The 24,303-nt window shown below is 39.6% G+C and overlaps 1 protein-coding gene across 2 annotated transcripts in view; it reads left to right on the top strand.

The window, feature by feature from the left end:
* LOC142258203 (farnesyl pyrophosphate synthase-like) overlaps nt 1-24,303 on the top strand; it is a 56,081-nt gene that overhangs the window by 8,595 nt on the left and 23,183 nt on the right. The window contains exon 1 of one of the 2 annotated variants that reach the window (XM_075330708.1): nt 20,139-20,200. The exons of the other annotated variant lie outside the window; for it this stretch is intronic. Coding sequence (XP_075186823.1) covers nt 20,150-20,200 — 51 coding nt within the window. The 5' untranslated portion in view covers nt 20,139-20,149. Of the gene's footprint in view, nt 1-20,138; nt 20,201-24,303 lie in introns of those variants that run through there. 2 annotated transcript variants of the gene reach the window in all.

Genomic DNA, 24,303 nt, shown 5'->3' with positions numbered 1-24,303 from the left:
TACATCATATATATGTACGCCCCTTACATACAGTGTGATATCTGTATACTTCATATATATGTACGCCCCTTACATACAGTATGTTATCTGTATACATCATATATATGTATACCCTTTACATATGTCACCTGTATACATCATATATATGTACGCCCCTTACATACAGTATGTTATCTGTATACATCATATATATGTATGCCCCTTACATACAGTATGTTATCTGTATACATCATATATATGTACGACCCTTACATACAGTATGTTATCTGTATACATCATATATATGTACGCCCCTTACATACAGTGTGTTATCTGTATACTTCATATATATGTACACCCCTTACATACAGTATGTTATCTGTATACATCATATATATGTATACCCTTTACATATGTCACCTGTATACATCATATATATGTACACCCTTTACATATGTCACCTGTGTATATCATATATATGTACACCCTTTACATATGTCACCGGTATACATCATATATATGTACGACCCTTACATACAGTGTGTTATCTGTATACATCATATATATGTACGCCCCTTACATACAGTGTGATATCTGTATACATCATATATATGTACGCCCCTTACATACAGTATGTTATCTGTATACATCATATATATGTACGCCCCTTACATACAGTGTGTTATCTGTATACATCATATATATGTACGCCCCTTACATACAGTATGTTATCTGTATACATCATATATATGTACACCCTTTACATACAGTATGTTATCTGTGTACATCATATATATGTACGCCCCTTACATACAGTGTGTTATCTGTATACATCATATATATGTACGCCCCTTACATACAGTGTGATATCTGTATACATCATATATATGTACGCCCCTTACATACAGTATGTTATCTGTATACATCATATATATGTACGCCCCTTACATACAGTGTGTTATCTGTATACATCATATATATGTACGCCCCTTACATACAGTATGTTATCTGTATACATCATATATATGTACACCCTTTACATACAGTATGTTATCTGTATACATCATATATATGTACACCCTTTACATATGTCACCGGTATACATCATATATATGTACGACCCTTACATACAGTGTTATCTGTATACATCATATATATGTACGCCCCTTACATACAGTATGTCACCTGTATACTTCATATATATGTACGCCCCTTACATACAGTATGTTATCTGTATACATCATATATATGTACACCCTTTACATATGTCACCTGTATACATCATATATATGTACGCCCCTTACATACAGTATGTTATCTGTATACATCATATATATGTACACCCTTTACATATGTCACCTGTATACATAATATATATGTATGCCCCTTACATACAGTATGTTATCTGTATACATCATATATATGTACACCCTTTACATATGTCACCTGTGTACATCATATATATGTACACCCTTTACATATGTCACCGGTATACATCATATATATGTACGACCCTTACATACAGTATGTTATCTGTATACTTCATATATATGTACGCCCCTTACATACAGTATGTTATCTGTATACATCATATATATGTACACCCTTTACATATGTCACCGGTATACATCATATATATGTACGCCCCTTACATACAGTGTGTTATCTGTATACATCATATATATGTATGCCCTTTACATATGTCACCTGTATACATCATATATATGTACGCCCTTTACATACAGTATGTTATCTGTATACATCATATATATGTACGCCCCTTACATACAGTATGTTATCTGTATACATCATATATATGTACGCCCCTTACATACAGTGTGTTATCTGTATACATCATATATATGTACGCCCCTTACATACAGTGTGTTATCTGTATACATCATATATATGTACGCCCCTTACATACAGTATGTTATCTGTATACATCATATATATGTACGCCCTTTACATACAGTATGTTATCTGTATACATCATATATATGTACACCCTTTACATATGTCACCGGTATACATCATATATATGTACGCCCCTTACATACAGTGTGTCACCTGTATACATCATATATATGTACGCCCTTTACATACAGTATGTTATCTGTATACATCATATATATGTACGCCCCTTACATACAGTGTGTTATCTGTGTACATCATATATATGTACGCCCCTTACATACAGTGTGTTATCTGTATACATCATATATATGTACGCCCCTTACATACAGTGTGTTATCTGTATACATCATATATATGTACGCCCCTTACATACAGTGTGTTATCTGTATACATCATATATATGTACGCCCCTTACATACAGTGTGTTATCTGTATACATCATATATATGTACGCCCCTTACATACAGTATGTTATCTGTATACATCATATATATGTACGCCCTTTACATACAGTATGTTATCTGTATACATCATATATATGTATGCCCTTTACATACAGTATGTTATCTGTGTACATCATATATATGTACGCCCCTTACATACAGTGTGTTATCTGTATACATCATATATATGTACGCCCCTTACATACAGTATGTTATCTGTGTACATCATATATATGTACGCCCCTTACATACAGTGTGTTATCTGTATACATCATATATATGTATGCCCTTTACATACAGTATGTTATCTGTGTACATCATATATATGTACGCCCCTTACATACAGTGTGTTATCTGTATACATCATATATATGTACGCCCTTTACATACAGTGTGTTATCTGTGTACATCATATATATGTAAGCCCCTTACATACAGTATGTTATCTGTATACATCATATATATGTACGCCCCTTACATACAGTGTGTTATCTGTATACATCATATATATGTATGCCCTTTACATATGTCACCTGTATACATCATATATATGTACGCCCTTTACATACAGTATGTTATCTGTATACATCATATATATGTACGCCCCTTACATACAGTATGTTATCTGTGTACATCATATATATGTACGCCCCTTACATACAGTGTGTTATCTGTATACATCATATATATGTACGCCCCTTACATACAGTGTGTTATCTGTATACATCATATATATGTACACCCTTTACATATGTCACCGGTATACATCATATATATGTACGCCCCTTACATACAGTGTGTTATCTGTATACATCATATATATATGTACGCCCCTTACATACAGTGTGTTATCTGTATACATCATATATATGTACGCCCCTTACATACAGTATGTTATCTGTATACATCATATATATGTACGCCCTTTACATACAGTATGTTATCTGTATACATCATATATATGTATGCCCTTTACATACAGTATGTTATCTGTGTACATCATATATATGTACGCCCCTTACATACAGTGTGTTATCTGTATACATCATATATATGTACGCCCTTTACATACAGTATGTTATCTGTGTACATCATATATATGTACGCCCCTTACATACAGTGTGTTATCTGTATACATCATATATATGTATGCCCTTTACATACAGTATGTTATCTGTGTACATCATATATATGTACGCCCCTTACATACAGTGTGTTATCTGTATACATCATATATATGTACGCCCTTTACATACAGTATGTTATCTGTGTACATCATATATATGTACGCCCCTTACATACAGTGTGTTATCTGTATACATCATATATATGTACACCCTTTACATATGTCACCGGTATACATTATATATATGTACGCCCCTTACATACAGTGTGTTATCTGTATACATCATATATATGTACACCCTTTACATACAGTGTGTTATCTGTATACATCATATATATGTACACCCCTTACATACAGTGTGTTATCTGTATACATCATATATATGTACGCCCCTTACATATGTCACCTGTATACATCAAATATATGTACACCCTTTACATATGTCACCGGTATACATCATATATATGTACGACCCTTACATACAGTATGTTATCTGTATACATCATATATAAGTACGCCCCTTACATACAGTGTGTTATCTGTATACATCATATATATGTATACCCTTTACATATGTCACCTGTATACATCATATATATGTACGCCCCTTACATTCAGTATGTTATCTGTATACATCATATATATACGCCCCTTACATACAGTATGTTATCTGTATACATCATATATATACGCCCCTTACATACAGTATGTTATCTGTATACATCATATATATGTATGCCCCTTACATACAGTGTGTTATCTGTATACATCATATATATGTACACCCTTTACATATGTCACCTGTGTACATCATATATATGTACACCCTTTACATATGTCACCGGTATACATCATATATATGTACGACCCTTACATACAGTGTGTTATCTGTATACATCATATATATGTACGCCCCTTACATACAGTGTGTTATCTGTATACTTCATATATATGTACGCCCCTTACATACAGTATGTTATCTGTATACATCATATATATGTATACCCTTTACATATGTCACCTGTATACATCATATATATGTACACCCTTTACATACAGTATGTTATCTGTATACATCATATATATGTACACCCTTTACATACAGTATGTTATCTGTATACATCATATATATGTACACCCTTTACATATGTCACCGGTATACATCATATATATGTACGACCCTTACATACAGTGTGTTATCTGTATACATCATATATATGTACGCCCCTTACATACAGTATGTCACCTGTATACTTCATATATATGTACGCCCCTTACATACAGTATGTTATCTGTATACATCATATATATGTACACCCTTTACATATGTCACCGGTATACATCATATATATGTACGCCCCTTACATACAGTGTGTTATCTGTATACATCATATATATGTACACCCTTTACATACAGTGTGTTATCTGTATACATCATATATATGTACGCCCCTTACATATGTCACCTGTATACATCATATATATGTACACCCCTTACATACAGTGTGTTATCTGTATACATCATATATATGTACGCCCCTTACATACAGTGTGTTATCTGTATACATCATATATATGTACGCCCCTTACATACAGTATGTTATCTGTATACATCATATATATGTACGCCCCTTACATACAGTGTGTTATCTGTATACATCATATATATGTATGCCCTTTACATATGTCACCTGTATACATCATATATATGTACGCCCTTTACATACAGTATGTTATCTGTATACATCATATATATGTACGCCCCTTACATACAGTGTGTTATCTGTGTACATCATATATATGTACGCCCCTTACATACAGTGTGTTATCTGTATACATCATATATATGTACGCCCCTTACATACAGTGTGTTATCTGTATACATCATATATATGTATGCCCTTTACATATGTCACCTGTATACATCATATATATGTACGCCCTTTACATACAGTATGTTATCTGTATACATCATATATATGTACGCCCCTTACATACAGTGTGTTATCTGTGTACATCATATATATGTACGCCCCTTACATACAGTGTGTTATCTGTATACATCATATATATGTACGCCCCTTACATACAGTATGTTATCTGTATACATCATATATATGTACGCCCTTTACATACAGTGTGTTATCTGTATACATCATATATATGTACGCCCCTTACATACAGTGTGTTATCTGTATACATCATATATATGTATGCCCTTTACATATGTCACCTGTATACATCATATATATGTACGCCCTTTACATACAGTATGTTATCTGTATACATCATATATATGTACGCCCCTTACATACAGTGTGTTATCTGTGTACATCATATATATGTACGCCCCTTACATACAGTGTGTTATCTGTATACATCATATATATGTACGCCCCTTACATACAGTGTGTTATCTGTATACATCATATATATGTATGCCCTTTACATATGTCACCTGTATACATCATATATATGTACGCCCCTTACATACAGTATGTTATCTGTATACATCATATATATGTACGCCCCTTACATACAGTGTGTTATCTGTATACATCATATATATGTATGCCCTTTACATACAGTATGTTATCTGTGTACATCATATATATGTACGCCCCTTACATACAGTGTGTTATCTGTATACATCATATATATGTACGCCCTTTACATACAGTGTGTTATCTGTGTACATCATATATATGTAAGCCCCTTACATACAGTATGTTATCTGTATACATCATATATATGTACGCCCCTTACATACAGTGTGTTATCTGTATACATCATATATATGTATGCCCTTTACATATGTCACCTGTATACATCATATATATGTACGCCCTTTACATACAGTATGTTATCTGTATACATCATATATATGTACGCCCCTTACATACAGTATGTTATCTGTGTACATCATATATATGTACGCCCCTTACATACAGTGTGTTATCTGTATACATCATATATATGTACGCCCCTTACATACAGTGTGTTATCTGTATACATCATATATATGTACACCCTTTACATATGTCACCGGTATACATCATATATATGTACGCCCCTTACATACAGTGTGTTATCTGTATACATCATATATATGTACGCCCCTTACATACAGTGTGTTATCTGTATACATCATATATATGTACGCCCCTTACATACAGTATGTTATCTGTATACATCATATATATGTACGCCCTTTACATACAGTATGTTATCTGTATACATCATATATATGTATGCCCTTTACATACAGTATGTTATCTGTGTACATCATATATATGTACGCCCCTTACATACAGTGTGTTATCTGTATACATCATATATATGTACGCCCTTTACATACAGTATGTTATCTGTGTACATCATATATATGTACGCCCCTTACATACAGTGTGTTATCTGTATACATCATATATATGTATGCCCTTTACATACAGTATGTTATCTGTGTACATCATATATATGTACGCCCCTTACATACAGTGTGTTATCTGTATACATCATATATATGTACGCCCTTTACATACAGTATGTTATCTGTGTACATCATATATATGTACGCCCCTTACATACAGTGTGTTATCTGTATACATCATATATATGTACACCCTTTACATATGTCACCGGTATACATTATATATATATGTACGCCCCTTACATACAGTGTGTTATCTGTATACATCATATATATGTACACCCTTTACATACAGTGTGTTATCTGTATACATCATATATATGTACACCCCTTACATACAGTGTGTTATCTGTATACATCATATATATGTACGCCCCTTACATACAGTGTGATATCTGTATACATCATATATATGTACGCCCCTTACATACAGTGTGTTATCTGTATACATCATATATATGTACGCCCCTTACATATGTCACCTGTATACATCAAATATATGTACACCCTTTACATATGTCACCGGTATACATCATATATATGTACGACCCTTACATACAGTATGTTATCTGTATACATCATATATAAGTACGCCCCTTACATACAGTGTGTTATCTGTATACTTCATATATATGTACGCCCCTTACATACAGTATGTTATCTGTATACATCATATATATGTATACCCTTTACATATGTCACCTGTATACATCATATATATGTACGCCCCTTACATACAGTATGTTATCTGTATACATCATATATATACGCCCCTTACATACAGTATGTTATCTGTATACATCATATATATACGCCCCTTACATACAGTATGTTATCTGTATACATCATATATATGTATGCCCCTTACATACAGTGTGTTATCTGTATACATCATATATATGTACACCCTTTACATATGTCACCTGTGTACATCATATATATGTACACCCTTTACATATGTCACCGGTATACATCATATATATGTACGACCCTTACATACAGTGTGTTATCTGTATACATCATATATATGTACGCCCCTTACATACAGTATGTTATCTGTATACATCATATATATGTATACCCTTTACATATGTCACCTGTATACATCATATATATGTACACCCTTTACATACAGTATGTTATCTGTATACATCATATATATGTACACCCTTTACATACAGTATGTTATCTGTATACATCATATATATGTACACCCTTTACATATGTCACCGGTATACATCATATATATGTACGACCCTTACATACAGTGTGTTATCTGTATACATCATATATATGTACGCCCCTTACATACAGTATGTCACCTGTATACTTCATATATATGTACGCCCCTTACATACAGTATGTTATCTGTATACATCATATATATGTACACCCTTTACATATGTCACCTGTGTACATCATATATATGTACACCCTTTACATATGTCACCGGTATACATCATATATATGTACGACCCTTACATACAGTATGTTATCTGTATACTTCATATATATGTACGCCCCTTACATACAGTGTGTTATCTGTGTCTAGTACAGTGCCTACAAGTAGTATTCAACCCCCTGCAGATTTAGCAGGTTTGATAAGATGCAAACTTCAAACAAGAGCAGGATTTATTAACAGATGCATAAATCTTACAAACCAACAAGTTATGTTGCTCAGTTAAATTTTAATACATTTTCAACATAAAAGTGTGGGTCAATTATTATTCAACCCCTAGGTTTAATATTTTGTGGAATAACCCTTGTTTGCAATTACAGCTAATAATCGTCTTTTATAAGACCTGATCAGGCCGGCACAGGTCTCCGGAGTTATCTTGGCCCACTCCTCCATGCAGATCTTCTCCAAGTTATCTAGGTTCTTTGTGTGTCTCATGTGGACTTTAATCTTGAGCTCCTTCCACAAGTTTTCAATTGGGTTAAGGTCAGGAGACTGACTAGGCCACTGCAACACCTTGATTTTTTCCCTCTTGAAGCAGGCCTTGGTTTTCTTGGCTGTGTGCTTTGGGTCGTTGTCTTGTTGGAAGATGAAATGACGACCCATCTTAAGATCCTTGATGGAGGAGCAGAGGTTCTTGTCCAAAATCTCCAGGTAGGCCGTGCTATCCATCTTCCCATGTATGCGGACCAGATGGCCAGGCCCCTTGGCTGAGAAACAGCCCCACAGCATGATGCTGCCACCACCATGCTTGACTGTAGGGATGGTATTCTTGGGGTCGTATGCAGTGCCATCCAGTCTCCAATCGTCACGTGTGTGGTTGGCACCAAAGATCTCGATCTTGGTCTCATCAGACCAGAGAACGTTGAACCAGTCTGTCTCAGAGTCCTCCAAGTGATCATGAGCAAACTGTAGACGAGCCTTGACATGACGCTTTGAAAGTAAAGGTACCTTACGGGCTCGTCTGGAACGGAGACCATTGCGGTGGAGTACGTTACTTACGGTATTGACTGAAACCAATGTCCCCACTGCCATGAGATCTTCCCGGAGCTCCTTCCTTGTTGTCCTTGGGTTAGCCTTGACTCTTCGGACAAGCCTGGCCTCGGCACGGGTGGAAACTTTCAAAGGCTGTCCAGGCCGTTGAAGGCTAACAGTAGTTCCATAAGCCTTCCACTTCCGGATGATGCTCCCAACAGTGGAGACAGGTAGGCCCAACTCCTTGGAAAGGGTTTTGTACCCCTTGCCAGCCTTGTGACCCTCCACGATCTTGTCTCTGATGGCCTTGGAATGCTCCTTTGTCTTTCCCATGTTGACCAAGTATGAGTGCTGTTCACAAGTTTGGGGAGGGTCTTAATTAGTCAGAAAAGGCTGGAAAAAGAGATAATTAATCCAAACATGTGAAGCTCATTGTTCTTTGTGCCTGAAATACTTCTTAATACTTTAGGGGAACCAAACAGAATTCTGGTGGATTGAGGGGTTGAATAATAAATGACCCTCTGAATAAACTTTTCACAATTTAAAAAAAAATAAAAAAGAAATAACATTCTTTTTTTTGCTGCATTTCACACTTCCAGGCTGATCTACAGTCCAAATGTCACAATGCCAAGTTCTTCCGAATGTGTAAACCTGCTAAATCTGCAGGGGGTTGAATACTACTTGTAGGCACTGTATATAAAGCTGAATGTGTGTGTATGTGTATGTCCAGGATTGGCATCCGCACTTTCGCAGCTACAGCCACAAAAGTTTGCACACTCACACTTCTGGACCCCGAGAGCGTCATAGGCTATGTTTCGAGGGGAAATTTTAACCCCGCTCTTTACAGTTATTTGCCAAAAAACCTGCCTCCATTAAAGCAAATGGAGCTCGGAGCCACAGTGCAGCCAAAACTTCAGAAGAATGCGCAGCCATGCCCTTATATGGAATGTTGGCGTGTCACAATGCAGCCAGGGAAAGAGACAGACACAGACAGGGAAAGAGACAGACATGGACAAGGTAAGAGACAGACACAGACAAAGATACAGACTGACAGGGAAAGTGACAGACAGGGAAAGTGACAGACAGGGAAAGTAGAAACTGAAAAATAAGGCGCGCTGATAGTGTAATACCAACAGATCAGTGAGGTAGATCAGGAAAAATACACTCACCTGAAAAGGTTGTGATAGTCACAACCACTGATAGAGCATAGGATGATGGCGTCTGCTGCAGCCCCAATACTATGTTGATGCACTGGTCCTGAAGAAGAGGTATATCCTCGAAACGCGTAGACCAATGGAATAAAAGAATACGTTTATAACATCAACGTGCTACATCTTCATTTTGGCTGATGCGTGGCATTAACCCCCTCTTCACTTGGATTTGTATAGACCGGGAAAGTGACAGACAGGGAAAGTGACAGACAGGGAAAGTGACAGACAGGGAAAGTGACAGACAGGGAAAGTGACAGACAGGGAAAGTGACAGACAGGGAAAGTGACAGACAGGGAAAGAGACAGTCAGACAAAGAGAGAGATATATACAGAGGGGGAGACAGACAGAGAATGGGAGAGAAACAGAGAGACAGTTACTATCCCGGGCAGCGCCGGGTGCTATGTTGTGAGGCGAAATTTTAACCCCGCGTGTTCCAATTTACCAATCAATTTTGCCCCTATCTACATAATGGGGAAAAAGTGAAACGAAAAGTGTTGGGGGCAAATTGACAGCTCCAGATGTGAACAAGGGGGACTTAAAGAATGAGAGCGATGGCGCCAAAGAGTATATACCGTACAGTTGCTAAGGTGGGGCCCCGACATGGGATACTCACCACACTCGGGGATATGAACACACACACACAATGCGCCACACACTACCACGTGCTTGAACACACACCCTCAGCACACATCTCACCACACATACACCAACCTCACCACATAATCGCCCTAAACACACACAAGTCTGGTATTATCCTTCAAAAATAATAATCTGATTAATAAGCAGCCAAACTACAAGAACAAAAAATGTACCACATAGGAAATACGGCAGCTGTCAGTCACATGACCTGTCTATATGTGTATGTGTGAGCTAATATATACTGTCAGGGGGGAGGGCTTTCTGTTGCCTGGAGATTTATCAGGCTGCCAATAGCAACCAATCACAGCTTAGCTTCTATTTTGCTACAGTTAATTAATCTGAGCTCTGTTTGGTTAATATAGGCAACAGTTTAATAATTACATTGCTATCTATTTGTTTTCTGGTTTTTGTGTGCAGAATACATTTTTGTTAATACATTCTATTTTGTTAACAACAGTTATTAACCCGGGCGAAGCCGGATAGTACAGCTAATATATATATATATGTACACCCTTTACATATGTCACCTGTGTACATCATATATATGTACACCCTTTACATATGTCACCTGTGTACATCATATATATGTACACCCTTTACATATGTCACCTGTGTACATCATATATATGTACACCCTTTACATATGTCACCTGTGTACATCATATATATGTACACCCTTTACATATGTCACCTGTGTACATCATATATATGTACACCCTTTACATACAGTTAGGTCCAGAAATATTTGGACAGTGACACAAGTTTTGTTATTTTAGCTGTTTACAAAAACATGTTCAGAAATACAATTCTATATATAATATGGGCTGAAAGTGCACACTCCCAGCTGCAATATGAGAGTTTTCACATCCAAATCGGAGAAAGGGTTTAGGAATCATAGCTCTGTAATGCATAGCCTCCTCTTTTTCAAGGGACCAAAAGTAATTGGACAAGGGACTCTAAGGGCTGCAATTAACTCTGAAGGCGTCTCCCTCGTTAACCTGTAATCAATGAAGTAGTTAAAAGGTCTGGGGTTGATTACAGGTGTGTGGTTTTGCATTTGGAAGCTGTTGCTGTGACCAGACAACATGCGGTCTAAGGAACTCTTAATTGAGGTGAAGCAGAACATCCTGAGGCTGAAAAAAAGAAAAAATCCATCAGAGAGATAGCAGACATGCTTGGAGTAGCAAAATCAACAGTCGGGTACATTCTGAGAAAAAAGGAATTGACTGGTGAGCTTGGGAACTCAAAAAGGCCTGGGCGTCCACGGATGACAACAGTGGTGGATGATCGCCGCATACTTTCTTTGGTGAAGAAGAACCCGTTCACAACATCAACTGAAGTCCAGAACACTCTCAGTGAAGTAGGTGTATCTGTCTCTAAGTCAATAGTAAAGAGAAGACTCCATGAAAGTAAATACAAAGGGTTCACATCTAGATGCAAACCATTCATCAATTCCAAAAATAGACAGGCCAGAGTTACATTTGCTGAAAAACACCTCATGAAGCCAGCTCCGTTCTGGAAAAGTATTCTATGGACAGATGAGACAAAGATCAACCTGTACCAGAATGATGGGAAGAAAAAAGTTTGGAGAAGAAAGGGAACGGCACATGATCCAAGGCACACCACATCCTCTGTAAAACATGGTGGAGGCAACGTGATGGCATGGGCATGCATGGCTTTCAATGGCACTGGGTCACTTGTGTTTATTGATGACATAACAGCAGACAAGAGTAGCCGGATGAATTCTGAAGTGTACCGGGATATACTTTCAGCCCAGATTCAGCCAAATGCCGCAAAGTTGATCGGACGGCGCTTCATAGTACAGATGGACAATGACCCCAAGCATACAGCCAAAGCTACCCAGGAGTTCATGAGTGCAAAAAAGTGGAACATTCTGCAATGGCCAAGTCAATCACCAGATCTTAACCCAATTGAGCATGCATTTCACTTGCTCAAATCCAGACTTAAGACGGAAAGACCCACAAACAAGCAAGACCTGAAAGCTGCGGCTGTAAAGGCCTGGCAAAGCATTAAGAAGGAGGAAACCCAGCGTTTGGTGACGTCCATGGGTTCCAGACTTAAGGCAGTGATTGCCTCCAAAGGATTCGCAACAAAATATTGAAAATAAAAATATTTTGTTTGGGTTTGGTTTATTTGTCCAATTACTTTTGATCTCCTAAAATGTGGAGTGTTTGTAAAGAAATGTGACAATTCCTACAATTTCTATCAGATATTTTTGTTCAAACCTTCAAATTAAACGTTACAATCTGCACTTGAATTCTGTTGTAGAGGTTTCATTTCAAATCCAATGTTGTGGCATGCAGGGCCCAACTCGCCAAAATTGTGTCACTGTCCAAAGATTTCTGGACCTAACTGTATGTCACCTGTATACATCATATATATGTGTACGCCCTTTACATATGTCACCTGTGTACATCATATATATGTGTACGCCCTTTACATATGTTACCTGTATAAAAACATACACAGCTATGGCAAAAATTCAGAGTCCGCTGCACAATGGTCAGTTTTTCTGATTTTTCTCTTTCTATTTCTGAGTAAAATGTAAATTGTTCTTTATTCTATAATCCACTGACGACGTGTCCGAATTTCCAAGCAATACATTCTGTATTTATTTTCTAGAAATGAGAAATGGTGAAAATAACAGACAATGCACGGCTTTCACCTCAAATAATGCAAAGAAAACAAGGTCATAATCATTTACACACAACAATGCTAATAATGTTTTACGTCAGGAAGATTCAGAAATCAATATTTTGTGCAATAACCATGATTATTAATCCCAGCTTTCATGCGTCTTGGCTGCTTTCCTCCAGTCTTCACACTGCTTTTGGGTGACCTTATGCCACTCCTGGTGCAAAAATGTAAGCAGTTCTTTGTTTGATGGCTTGTGACTTGATTACATTCCAGAGGTTTTCAATGGGGTTCAGGTCTGGAGATTGCGCTGGCCATGACAGGGTTTTGATGTGGTGGTCTTTCATCCACACATTGATTGACCTAGCTGTGTGGCATGATGCATTGTCCTGCTGGAAAAAACAGTCCTCAGAGTTGGGAACATTGCCTGAGCAGAAGGAAGCGACTGTTTTTCCAGGATAACCTTGTATGTGGCTTGATTCATACGTCCTTCACAAAGTTTTATCTGCCCAATTCCAGCCTTGCTGAAGCATCCCCAGATCATCACTAATCCTCCACCAAATGTCAGTGGGTGCAAAACACTGTGACTTGTCGCATCGCCAGATCTCCGTCTAACCATTAGACGACCAGTTTTTGGGCAAAGCTGAAAAGTAACGTAAGAATATTCAACAAACATCTTTGCGAAGGCCCACCACATCAAAACCCTGTCATGGCCAGCTCAATCTCCAGACCTGAACCTCATTGAAAACCTCTGGCATGTAATCTAGAGGAAGATGGATAGTTACAAGCCATCAAACAAAGAAGAGCTGCTTACATGTTTGCATCAGGAGTGGCATAAGGTCACCCAAAAGCAGTGTGACAGACATGAGGAAAGCAGCCAAGACGCAGGAAAGCTGGGATTAAAAATCATGGTTATTCCATAAAATATTGATTTCTGAATCCTCCTGAGGTAAAACATTATTAGTATTGTTGATTCTAAATGACGAGGAACTTGTTTTCTTTGCATTATTTGAGGTGAAAGCCGTGCATTGTTTATTTTCACCATTTCTCATTTTCAGAAAATAAATTCAAAATGTATTTCTTGGAAATTTGGACACGTCGTCAGTAGATTATAGAATAACGACCAATTTACACTTTACTCAAAATAGAAAGAGAAAAACTGACCATTGTGCAGCGGTCTCTGAATTTTTGCCAGAGCTGTGAATGTTTTTATACAGGTGACATATGTAAAGGGCGTACACATATATATGATGTATACAGATAACATACTGTATGTAAGGGGCGTACTTATATAGGATGTATACAGATAACATACTGTATGTAAGGGGCGTACATATATAGGATGTATACCGGTGACATATGTAAAGGGTGTACATATATATGATGTATACAGATAACATACTGTATGTAAAGGGTGTACATATATATATATATATATATATATATATATATATATATATATATATATATATATATATATATATATATATATATGATGTATACAGATAACATACTGTATGTAAGGGGCGTACATATATAGGATGTATACCGGTGACATATGTAAAGGGTGTACATATATATATATGATGTATACAGATAGCATACTGTATGTAAGGGGCGTACATATATAGGATGTAAGGAAAGTGTATGTATCCGCTCACCTGTGGTATGAAGGAGACCAATGCTTCCCAGACACGTGCAAGGATAAACCAGCTGGCAATCTTTCTCCGTTTCTTTGCTCTGGACCCTATTTGGACCTTTTAATATGTTTCAATAAACGTCATTAATTTTTAATACATTTCCTGGATTCGGTGCTGGATTTTTTTGAAAAAATATATAGGATGTATACAGGTGACATATGTAAAGGGTGTACATATATATGATGTATACAGATAACATACTTTATGTAAGGGGCGTACTTATGTCACCGGTATACATCCTATATAAGTACGCCCCTTACATAACATACTTTATGTAAGGGGCGTACATATATAGGATGTATACAGATAACATACTGTATGTAAGGGGCGTACATATATAGGATGTATACAGGTGACATATGTAAAGGGTGTACATATATATGATGTATACAGATAACATACTTTATCTGTATACATCATATATATGTACACCCTTTACATATGTCACCTGTATACATCCTATATATGTACGCCCCTTACATACAGTATGTTATCTGTATACATCCTATATATGTACGCCCCTTACATACAGTATGTTATCTGTATACATCATATATATATGTACACCCTTTACATATGTCACCGGTATACATCCTATATATGTAAAGGGTGTACATATATATGATGTATACAGATAACATACTGTATGTAAGGGGCGTACATATATAGGATGTATACAGATAACATACTGTATGTAAGGGGCGTACATATATATGATGTATACAGATAACACACTGTATGTAAGGGGCGTACATATATATGATGTATACAGATAACATACTGTATGTAAGGGGTGTACATATATATGATGTATACAGATAACATACTGTATGTAAGGGGCGTACATATATAGGATGTATACAGATAACATACTGTATGTAAGGGGCGTACATATATAGGATGTATACAGATAACATACTGTATGTAAGGGGTGTACATATATAGGATGTATACCGGTGACATATGTAAAGGGTGTACATATATATATGATGTATACAGATAACATACTGTATGTAAGGGGCGTACATATATAGGATGTATACAGGTGACATATGTAAAGGGTGTACATATATATGATGTATACAGATAACATACTGTATGTAAGGGGCGTACATATATAGGATGTATACAGGTGACATATGTAAAGGGTGTACATATATATGATGTATACAGATAACATACTGTATGTAAAGGGTGTACATATATATATAGGATGTATACAGATAACATACTGTATGTAAGGGGCGTACATATATAGGATGTATACAGGTGACATATGTAAAGGGTGTACATATATATGATGTATACAGATAACATACTTTATGTAAGGGGCGTACTTATATAGGATGTATACAGATAACATACTGTATGTAAGGGGCGTACATATATAGGATGTATACAGATAACATACTGTATGTAAGGGGCGTACATATATAGGATGTATACAGATAACATACTGTATGTAAAGGGTGTACATATATATGATGTATACAGATAACATACTGTATGTAAGTGGCGTACATATATATGATGTATACAGGTGACATATGTAAAGGGCGTACACATATATATGATGTATACAGATAATATACTGTATGTAAGGGGCGTACATATATAGGATGTATACCGGTGACATATGTAAAGGGTGTACATATATATATATGATGTATACAGATAACATACTGTATGTAAGGGGCGTACATATATAGGATGTATACAGATAACATACTGTATGTAAGGGGCGTACATATATAGGATGTATACAGATAACATACTGTATGTAAGGGGCGTACATATATATGATGTATACAGATAACACACTGTATGTAAGGGGCGTACATATATATGATGTATACAGATAACATACTGTATGTAAGGGGTGTACATATATATGATGTATACAGGTGACATATGTAAAGGGCGTACATATATGATGTATACAGATAACATACTGTATGTAAGGGGCGTACATATATATGATGTATACAGATAACATACTGTATGTAAGGGGTGTACATATATATGATGTATACAGGTGACATATGTAAAGGGTGTACATATATATGATGTATACAGCTAACACACTGTATGTAAGGGGCGTACATATATATGATGTATACAGGTGACATATGTAAAGGGTGTACATATATATGATGTATACAGATAACACACTGTATGTAAGGGGCGTACATATATATGATGTATACAGGTGACATATGTAAAGGGTGTACATATATATGATGTATACAGATAACACACTGTATGTAAGGGGCGTACATATATATGATGTATACAGGTGACATATGTAAAGGGTGTACATATATATGATGTATACAGATAACACACTGTATGTAAGGGGCGTACATATATATGATGTATACAGGTGACATATGTAAAGGGTGTACATATATATGATGTATACAGATAACACACTGTATGTAAGGGGCGTACATATATATGATGTATACAGGTGACATATGTAAAGGGTGTACATATATATGATGTATACAGATAACACACTGTATGTAAGGGGCGTACATATATATGATGTATACAGGTGACATATGTAAAGGGTGTACATATATATGATGTATACAGATAACACACTGTATGTAAGGGGCGTACTTATATAGGATGTATACAGGTGACATATGTAAAGGGTGTACATATATATGAAAGAGGAAAAGCTGATGATTGTGCAGCGGTCTCCGCATTTTTGCCAGAGCTGTGTGTACGCCCCTTAGGACATGCATTCTGTTGGAGTGAGGACAGGAGTCTGTTCGGCTGCTTTCACACATCAGTTTTTTTTGCATCAGGCACAATCCGGCTCAAAAACCTATGCAGCACATGCGGCGAAAAAAAACCCCGGATCCGTTGCATAAGTTTTTCTATGCGGCCTGTCCATTTTTTGACGGATGCTGCTTGTTACTGAGCATGTGCAGTTCAAAAAACCGCATCCGGCGTCCATAGGCTTGCATTGTAAATCGTGCCGGACCCGGCGCGATGTGGTTTTTTCGCCGCACAAAAAAACGTGCCAGGCAACGTTCCATCTGGCCACCGCATGGGCTAAATATGCCGGAAAAAAACGGACGCAACGCAAGGCCATGTGGCACAATACGGCGATAATGCAAGTCTATGTGGGAAAAATGCAACCGGCGGAAAAAAAAAGGTTGCGTTTTTTTTCTGCAAAGCGCCATATTGTGCCGCTCAGCAAAAACCTAATGTGTGAAAGCAGCCTTATGCAGCTGACTAGGTCACACAGGTGCTATTAATCCAGGTTATGAGAGCACAGTAGAAGGAAAAATAACAGGTCTGTGAGAGCAGAATTCCTGCTGGTCGGTCGGTGATAAAATACTTATTTCATGCAATAAAATGGCAATTAATCATTTACAAATCATACATAGTTACATAGGGTGAATAATCTCCATCTCGTTCACCTTCCTCCACAAATTATACGTTTTGTCTCTAAATCATCTGTACCCACAATGTTGTGTGCAGTGAGGAATCATCCGCCCTGATATAAAGCTGTTATAATGGCCGTTACTACCTCTTGTGGTGGCATTCCACAGTCTGACTGCTCTAACTGTAAAGAACCCTTTCCTACTTAGCTGCCGGAATCGCTTTTCTTCCACTCGCAGTGAGTGCCCCCTGGTCCTTAGTATTGTCTTTGGAAGAAATAAGTCATGTGCCAGTCCTTTATATTGACCACACATGTATTTATACATATAAATGAGATCTTCTCTGAGACGTCTTTTCCAGCTCTCATCATACGGGCGGCCTCCATTACTCATCATACGGGTGGCCTCCATTGCTCATCATACGGGCGGCCTCCATTGCTCATCATACAGGCGGCCTCCATTACTCATCATACGGGCGGCCTCCATTACTCATCATACGGGTGGCCTCCATTGCTCATCATACGGGCGGCCTCCATTGCTCATCATACGGGCGGCCTCCATTACTCATCATACGGGCGGCCTCCATTACTCATCATACGGGTGGCCTCCATTACTCATCATACGGGCGGCCTCCATTACTCATCATACGGGCGGCCTCCATTACTCATCATACGGGCGGCCTCCATTACTCATCATACGGGCGGCCTCCATTACTCATCATACGGGCGGCCTCCGTTACTCATCATACGGGCGGCCTCCATTTCTCATCATACGGGCGGCCTCCATTTCTCATCATACGGGCGGCCTCCATTTCTCATCATCATACGGGCGGCCTCCATTACTCATCATACGGGCGGCCTCCATTACTCATCATACGGGCGGCCTCCCTTACTCATCATATGGGCGGCCTCCATTACTCATCATATGGGCCTCCATTCCTTGTAATAATCTAATACTATTTTCACTTATTCACTATTGTTTGTCCTCCTCCTATGTGACTTATCTTTATCCCCTGCTTGTATTAATTTGATTCAAGACACTGTGTGTCCTGCATCCCTGCGTCTCTCCCCTCGGAGTGGGGCAGCGATTCATGCTGCACATTGTCCTTCCGGCGGTGCGTGCTCTGCCTGCTACTCATGTGACCGTTACCATGCCGACGCGTCCTGCGCTTGCTTCCCTCTGTGTTCAGAGTGGGTGGAAGTGACTTCGGACGCCGAGGCATGTGCTTCCGGTGCGGGGTCGCAGACACAAGTGCCGACGCCGCTGCCTGTGTGAGTGTTATAAAAACCCCTGCATACACACCCCTTGTTACCCTCACGAAGAAGCCCTAGGCGAAACGGCCGTCAGGGTGTTTGTCCTTTCCATCCGCTTCCAGTATGACATATGGCAGTCAGGCATCTGTTCTATATTGACTGCTTGTGTATCCTGCTCTCCCTTATGCATTTATCTTTGGCTGGTATTTTTTCTATGCACTTTTCTACTTAGTACTTCTTTTTTGGACAGGATTATTTCTTTATGAATTGTGTCATCACTACCCTCTTATTTATATATCCCCTTTGGGCATTCTTATCTTTGTTTATGTGGGCAAGTGAACTATAATCTTTATAATTTCTGTCCATAAGGAAGTTACATCTGAAATGAGCTCTATAATATGCACTGGTTTGTGAATGTTTGCTGTATTGATGGGAGAGTGCAATATTAATTTATTTATTGTCATTCTGAGGTTTATTAAACCACTGTTCATGTTTCCTGGGGCTGTGCAATAACCTTCTCTGGGATAGTGCAATACATTATGGGAGATTTTCTTGCGTGGAGCATGTTATTTAATTCCCCTTTTTTTGCACATTTATAAGTGAATATCAGTGGTTCATCTGTGTTAGGCTTGAAACACACATCCGTGAAACACGTGCGTGTGTGGTCCGTTTCCGTGTATACTGGAGACACGGCCAAACGTGCACCAATGTTACTATATCTCTGCGGTTACAATTGCGTTTTTGGTTATGTCCGTGAGTCCGTCTCCGTGATGCGTTTTTTGGTCCGTGTCTCACGCCAGCATGTCCGTTTTCTGCACGCAACACGCAGCACGGACCCAATGGAAGTCAATGGGTCTGTGCGCACGTCCGAGTGACACGGACGCATCTCTGTTTGCTCCCTGTACGTTTTGTGCTTTTTTCATGTGATGTCGGTCTTTTTTCTTTTTCTGTTTCGTTCTCTCCCTCAGCCCGTCGGTCGGTCTCTATGTCTGTCGGTCGGTCTCTCTGTCTTATCTGTCCCTCTCTCACAGTCTGTCGGTCAGTTCCCCCCTCTCTCTCATACTTACCGCTCCCCGATCTCCGGCGCGGCGCTGCACTGCTGTTATAAAAACTTCGGCGGTTTTTACTATTTTGAAAAAGCCGGCCACTCATTAATCAATCTTGTATTCCCTGCTTTACCCGCCCACCGGCGCCTGTGATTGGTTGCAGTCACACACACCCACCACGCTGAGTGACAGCTGTCTCACTGCACCCAATCACAGCAGCCGGTGGGCGTGTCTATACTGTGCAGTGAAAAAAATAAATAAATAATTTAAAAAGACGGCGTGCGGTCCCCCCCCATTTTAATACCAGCCAGATAAAGCCATACGGCTGAAGGCTGGTATTCTCAGGATGGGGAGCTCCACGTTATGGGGAACCCCCCACCCTAACAATATCAGTCAGCAGCCGCCCAGAATTGCCGCATACATTATATGCGACAGTTCTGGGGCTGTGCCCGGCTCTTCCCGATTTGCCCTGGTGCGTTGGCAATCGGGGTAATAAGGAGTTATTGGCAGCCCATAGCTGCCAATAAGTCCTAGATTAATCATGTCAGGCGTCTATGAGACACCTTCCATGATTAATCTGTAAGTGACAGTAAAAAAAAACACACCCCCGAAAAAAATCCTTTATTAGAAATAAAAAACACAAACAAATTCCCTCATTACCAATTTATTAACCCCGACAAACCCTCCATGTCCGGCGTAATCCACGGACCTCCAGCGTCGCGTCCAGCTCTGCTGCATGGAGGTGACAGGAGCAGCAGAAGACACCGCCGCTCCGGTCACCTCCACGCAGCTAATGCAGGTAACCTCAGTGACAACAGCTGATCGCGCTACTCATCTCATTAGCTGCGTGGAGGTGACCGGAGCGGCGGTGTCTTCTGCTGCTCCTGTCACCTCCATGCAGCAGAGCTGGAAGCGACGCTGGAGGTCCGTGGATTACGCCGGACATGGAGGGTTTGTCGGGGTTAATAAATTGGTAATGAGGGAATTTGTTTGTGTTTTTTATTTCTAATAAAGGATTTTTTTCGTGTGTGTGTGTTTTTTTTTACTGTCACTTACAGATTAATCATGGAAGGTGTCTCATAGACGCCTGACATGATTAATCTAGGACTTATTGGCAGCTATGGGCTGCCAATAACTCCTTATTACCCCGATTTGCCAACGCACCAGGGCAAATCGGGAAGAGCCGGGTACAGCCCCAGAACTGTCGCATATAATGTATGCGGCAATTCTGGGCGGCTGCTGACTGATATTGTTAGGGTGGGGGGCTCCCCATAACGTGGAGCTCCCCATCCTGAGAATACCAGCCTTCAGCCGTATGGCTTTGTCTGGCTGGTATTAAAATTGGGGAGGACCGCACGCCGGTTTTTTTAATTATTTATTTATTTTTTTCACTGCACAGTATAGACACGCCCACCGGCTGCTGTGATTGGGTGCAGTGAGACAGCTGTCACTCAGCGTGGTGGGCGTGTGTGACTGCAACCAATCACAGGCACCGGTGGGGGGAGAAAGCAGGGAATACGAGATTGTTTAATGAGCGGCCGGCTTTTTCAAATTAGAAAAAGCCGCCGAAGCAGTGTGAACGCCGTGCAGCGCCGGTGATCGGGGACCGGTGAGTATGAGAGAGGGGGGGACACTTCAGTCACTCGGGGGATTAGCGGTCACCGGTGAATCCTTCACAGGTGACCGCTAATCAGTACACGGCACAGACAGAGCCGCAGCATGACTATGAAGTCGGGTGAAGTTCACCCGAGTTCATTCTCATCCCGCTACTCTGTCTTCCGACATGTAGTAACGACATTTTGCATCACACACGTACATTTCACACGGACAACACATACACATGTCAGTTATTTCACTCACGCACACACGGACATTCCACACGCACATACGGCTAGCATACGGGATACACACGCAGGCCACACATACCATAAAAACGGACCTAAAAAACGGAAAACGGACCCGAAAAACGGCCCGTTTTACACGGACGTGGTTTTCACGGATGTGTGGCGGAGCCCTTACACACATACGCAAAGTGATTGGATTGGCTGTTTTTTGGCAGACATCCCCTGTATTGTTCTATATATTCATATAATGTTTTTTAAAAATTTTTTTTAAAAATAATGTTCTCAATAAAATTATTTGATTTTATTCTTGCTATTTACTCTGGTTATTTCATTGGTTTTTCTTCTAATAATCTAGTTGCCGCCTTTGAACTGACTCTAACTTCTGAATGTCCTTTTTAAAATGTGGAGCCCAAAACTGGATCCCGTATTCCAGATGTGGCCTTACAAGTGATTTATAGAGGGGTAACAATACGTTGGGATCACGGGATCTAATCTCTCTTTTTATACACCCTAGAATCTTGTTTGCTTTAGCAGCTGCTGCCTGACATTGAGTGCTGCTGCTCAGCTTATCTATACATATAATTGCCTTATTCTGTCTGTCTGTCTTGCTCCAAAATTCTGTCGTTACCGTGACAAGCGTCTCATTGGCCGCTCGCCTCGCCTTGGCTCCGCCCCCCCCCCCTGCACGGATTGGCCGCTCGCCCAGGCTCCGCCCCCCACACGGATTGGCCTCTCGCCCCGGCCCCCTGCACGCATTGGCAACTCTGCCACGTTCCGCCCCCCCTCATGCATTGCACGCTCGCTCTGGCCCTGCCCCCCGCACGCATTCCCCGAACCGACACGGAGCCCTGACTCCCAGGTGAGTGCTGTACCCCCGGGAGTCCACACCAGCGTACGCCGGCAACCCAGCCGACACATACCCTCGCATTGATGGGGTTCCCGGCGTACGCTGGTGTGGGCTCCCGTGCGTGCGGGGGGCGGGGTACATTGGTAACCATGGTACACATCGGGTAATTTTGTGTAGCATGGTTACCAGCGTATGCCGGCTCCCTGCCCATTCAGATCGTTGGTCTCCCGCTGTCACACACTGATTCATGCTGCACAGCAGGAGACCAACAAGTGACCCAGCACTGTCTCTTTGAATACTTACCTGATGTGTACCATGCTTATCCTCCTCTCCCCCCAGGACTATTCCTCCTATTCTCCTCCTCTCCCCCCAGGACTACTCCTC

Source organism: Anomaloglossus baeobatrachus, chromosome 12 (assembly GCF_048569485.1).
Source record: "Anomaloglossus baeobatrachus isolate aAnoBae1 chromosome 12, aAnoBae1.hap1, whole genome shotgun sequence".
Lineage (NCBI taxonomy): Eukaryota > Metazoa > Chordata > Amphibia > Anura > Aromobatidae > Anomaloglossus > Anomaloglossus baeobatrachus.
This window is presented reverse-complemented; position numbering and strand designations above follow the sequence as displayed.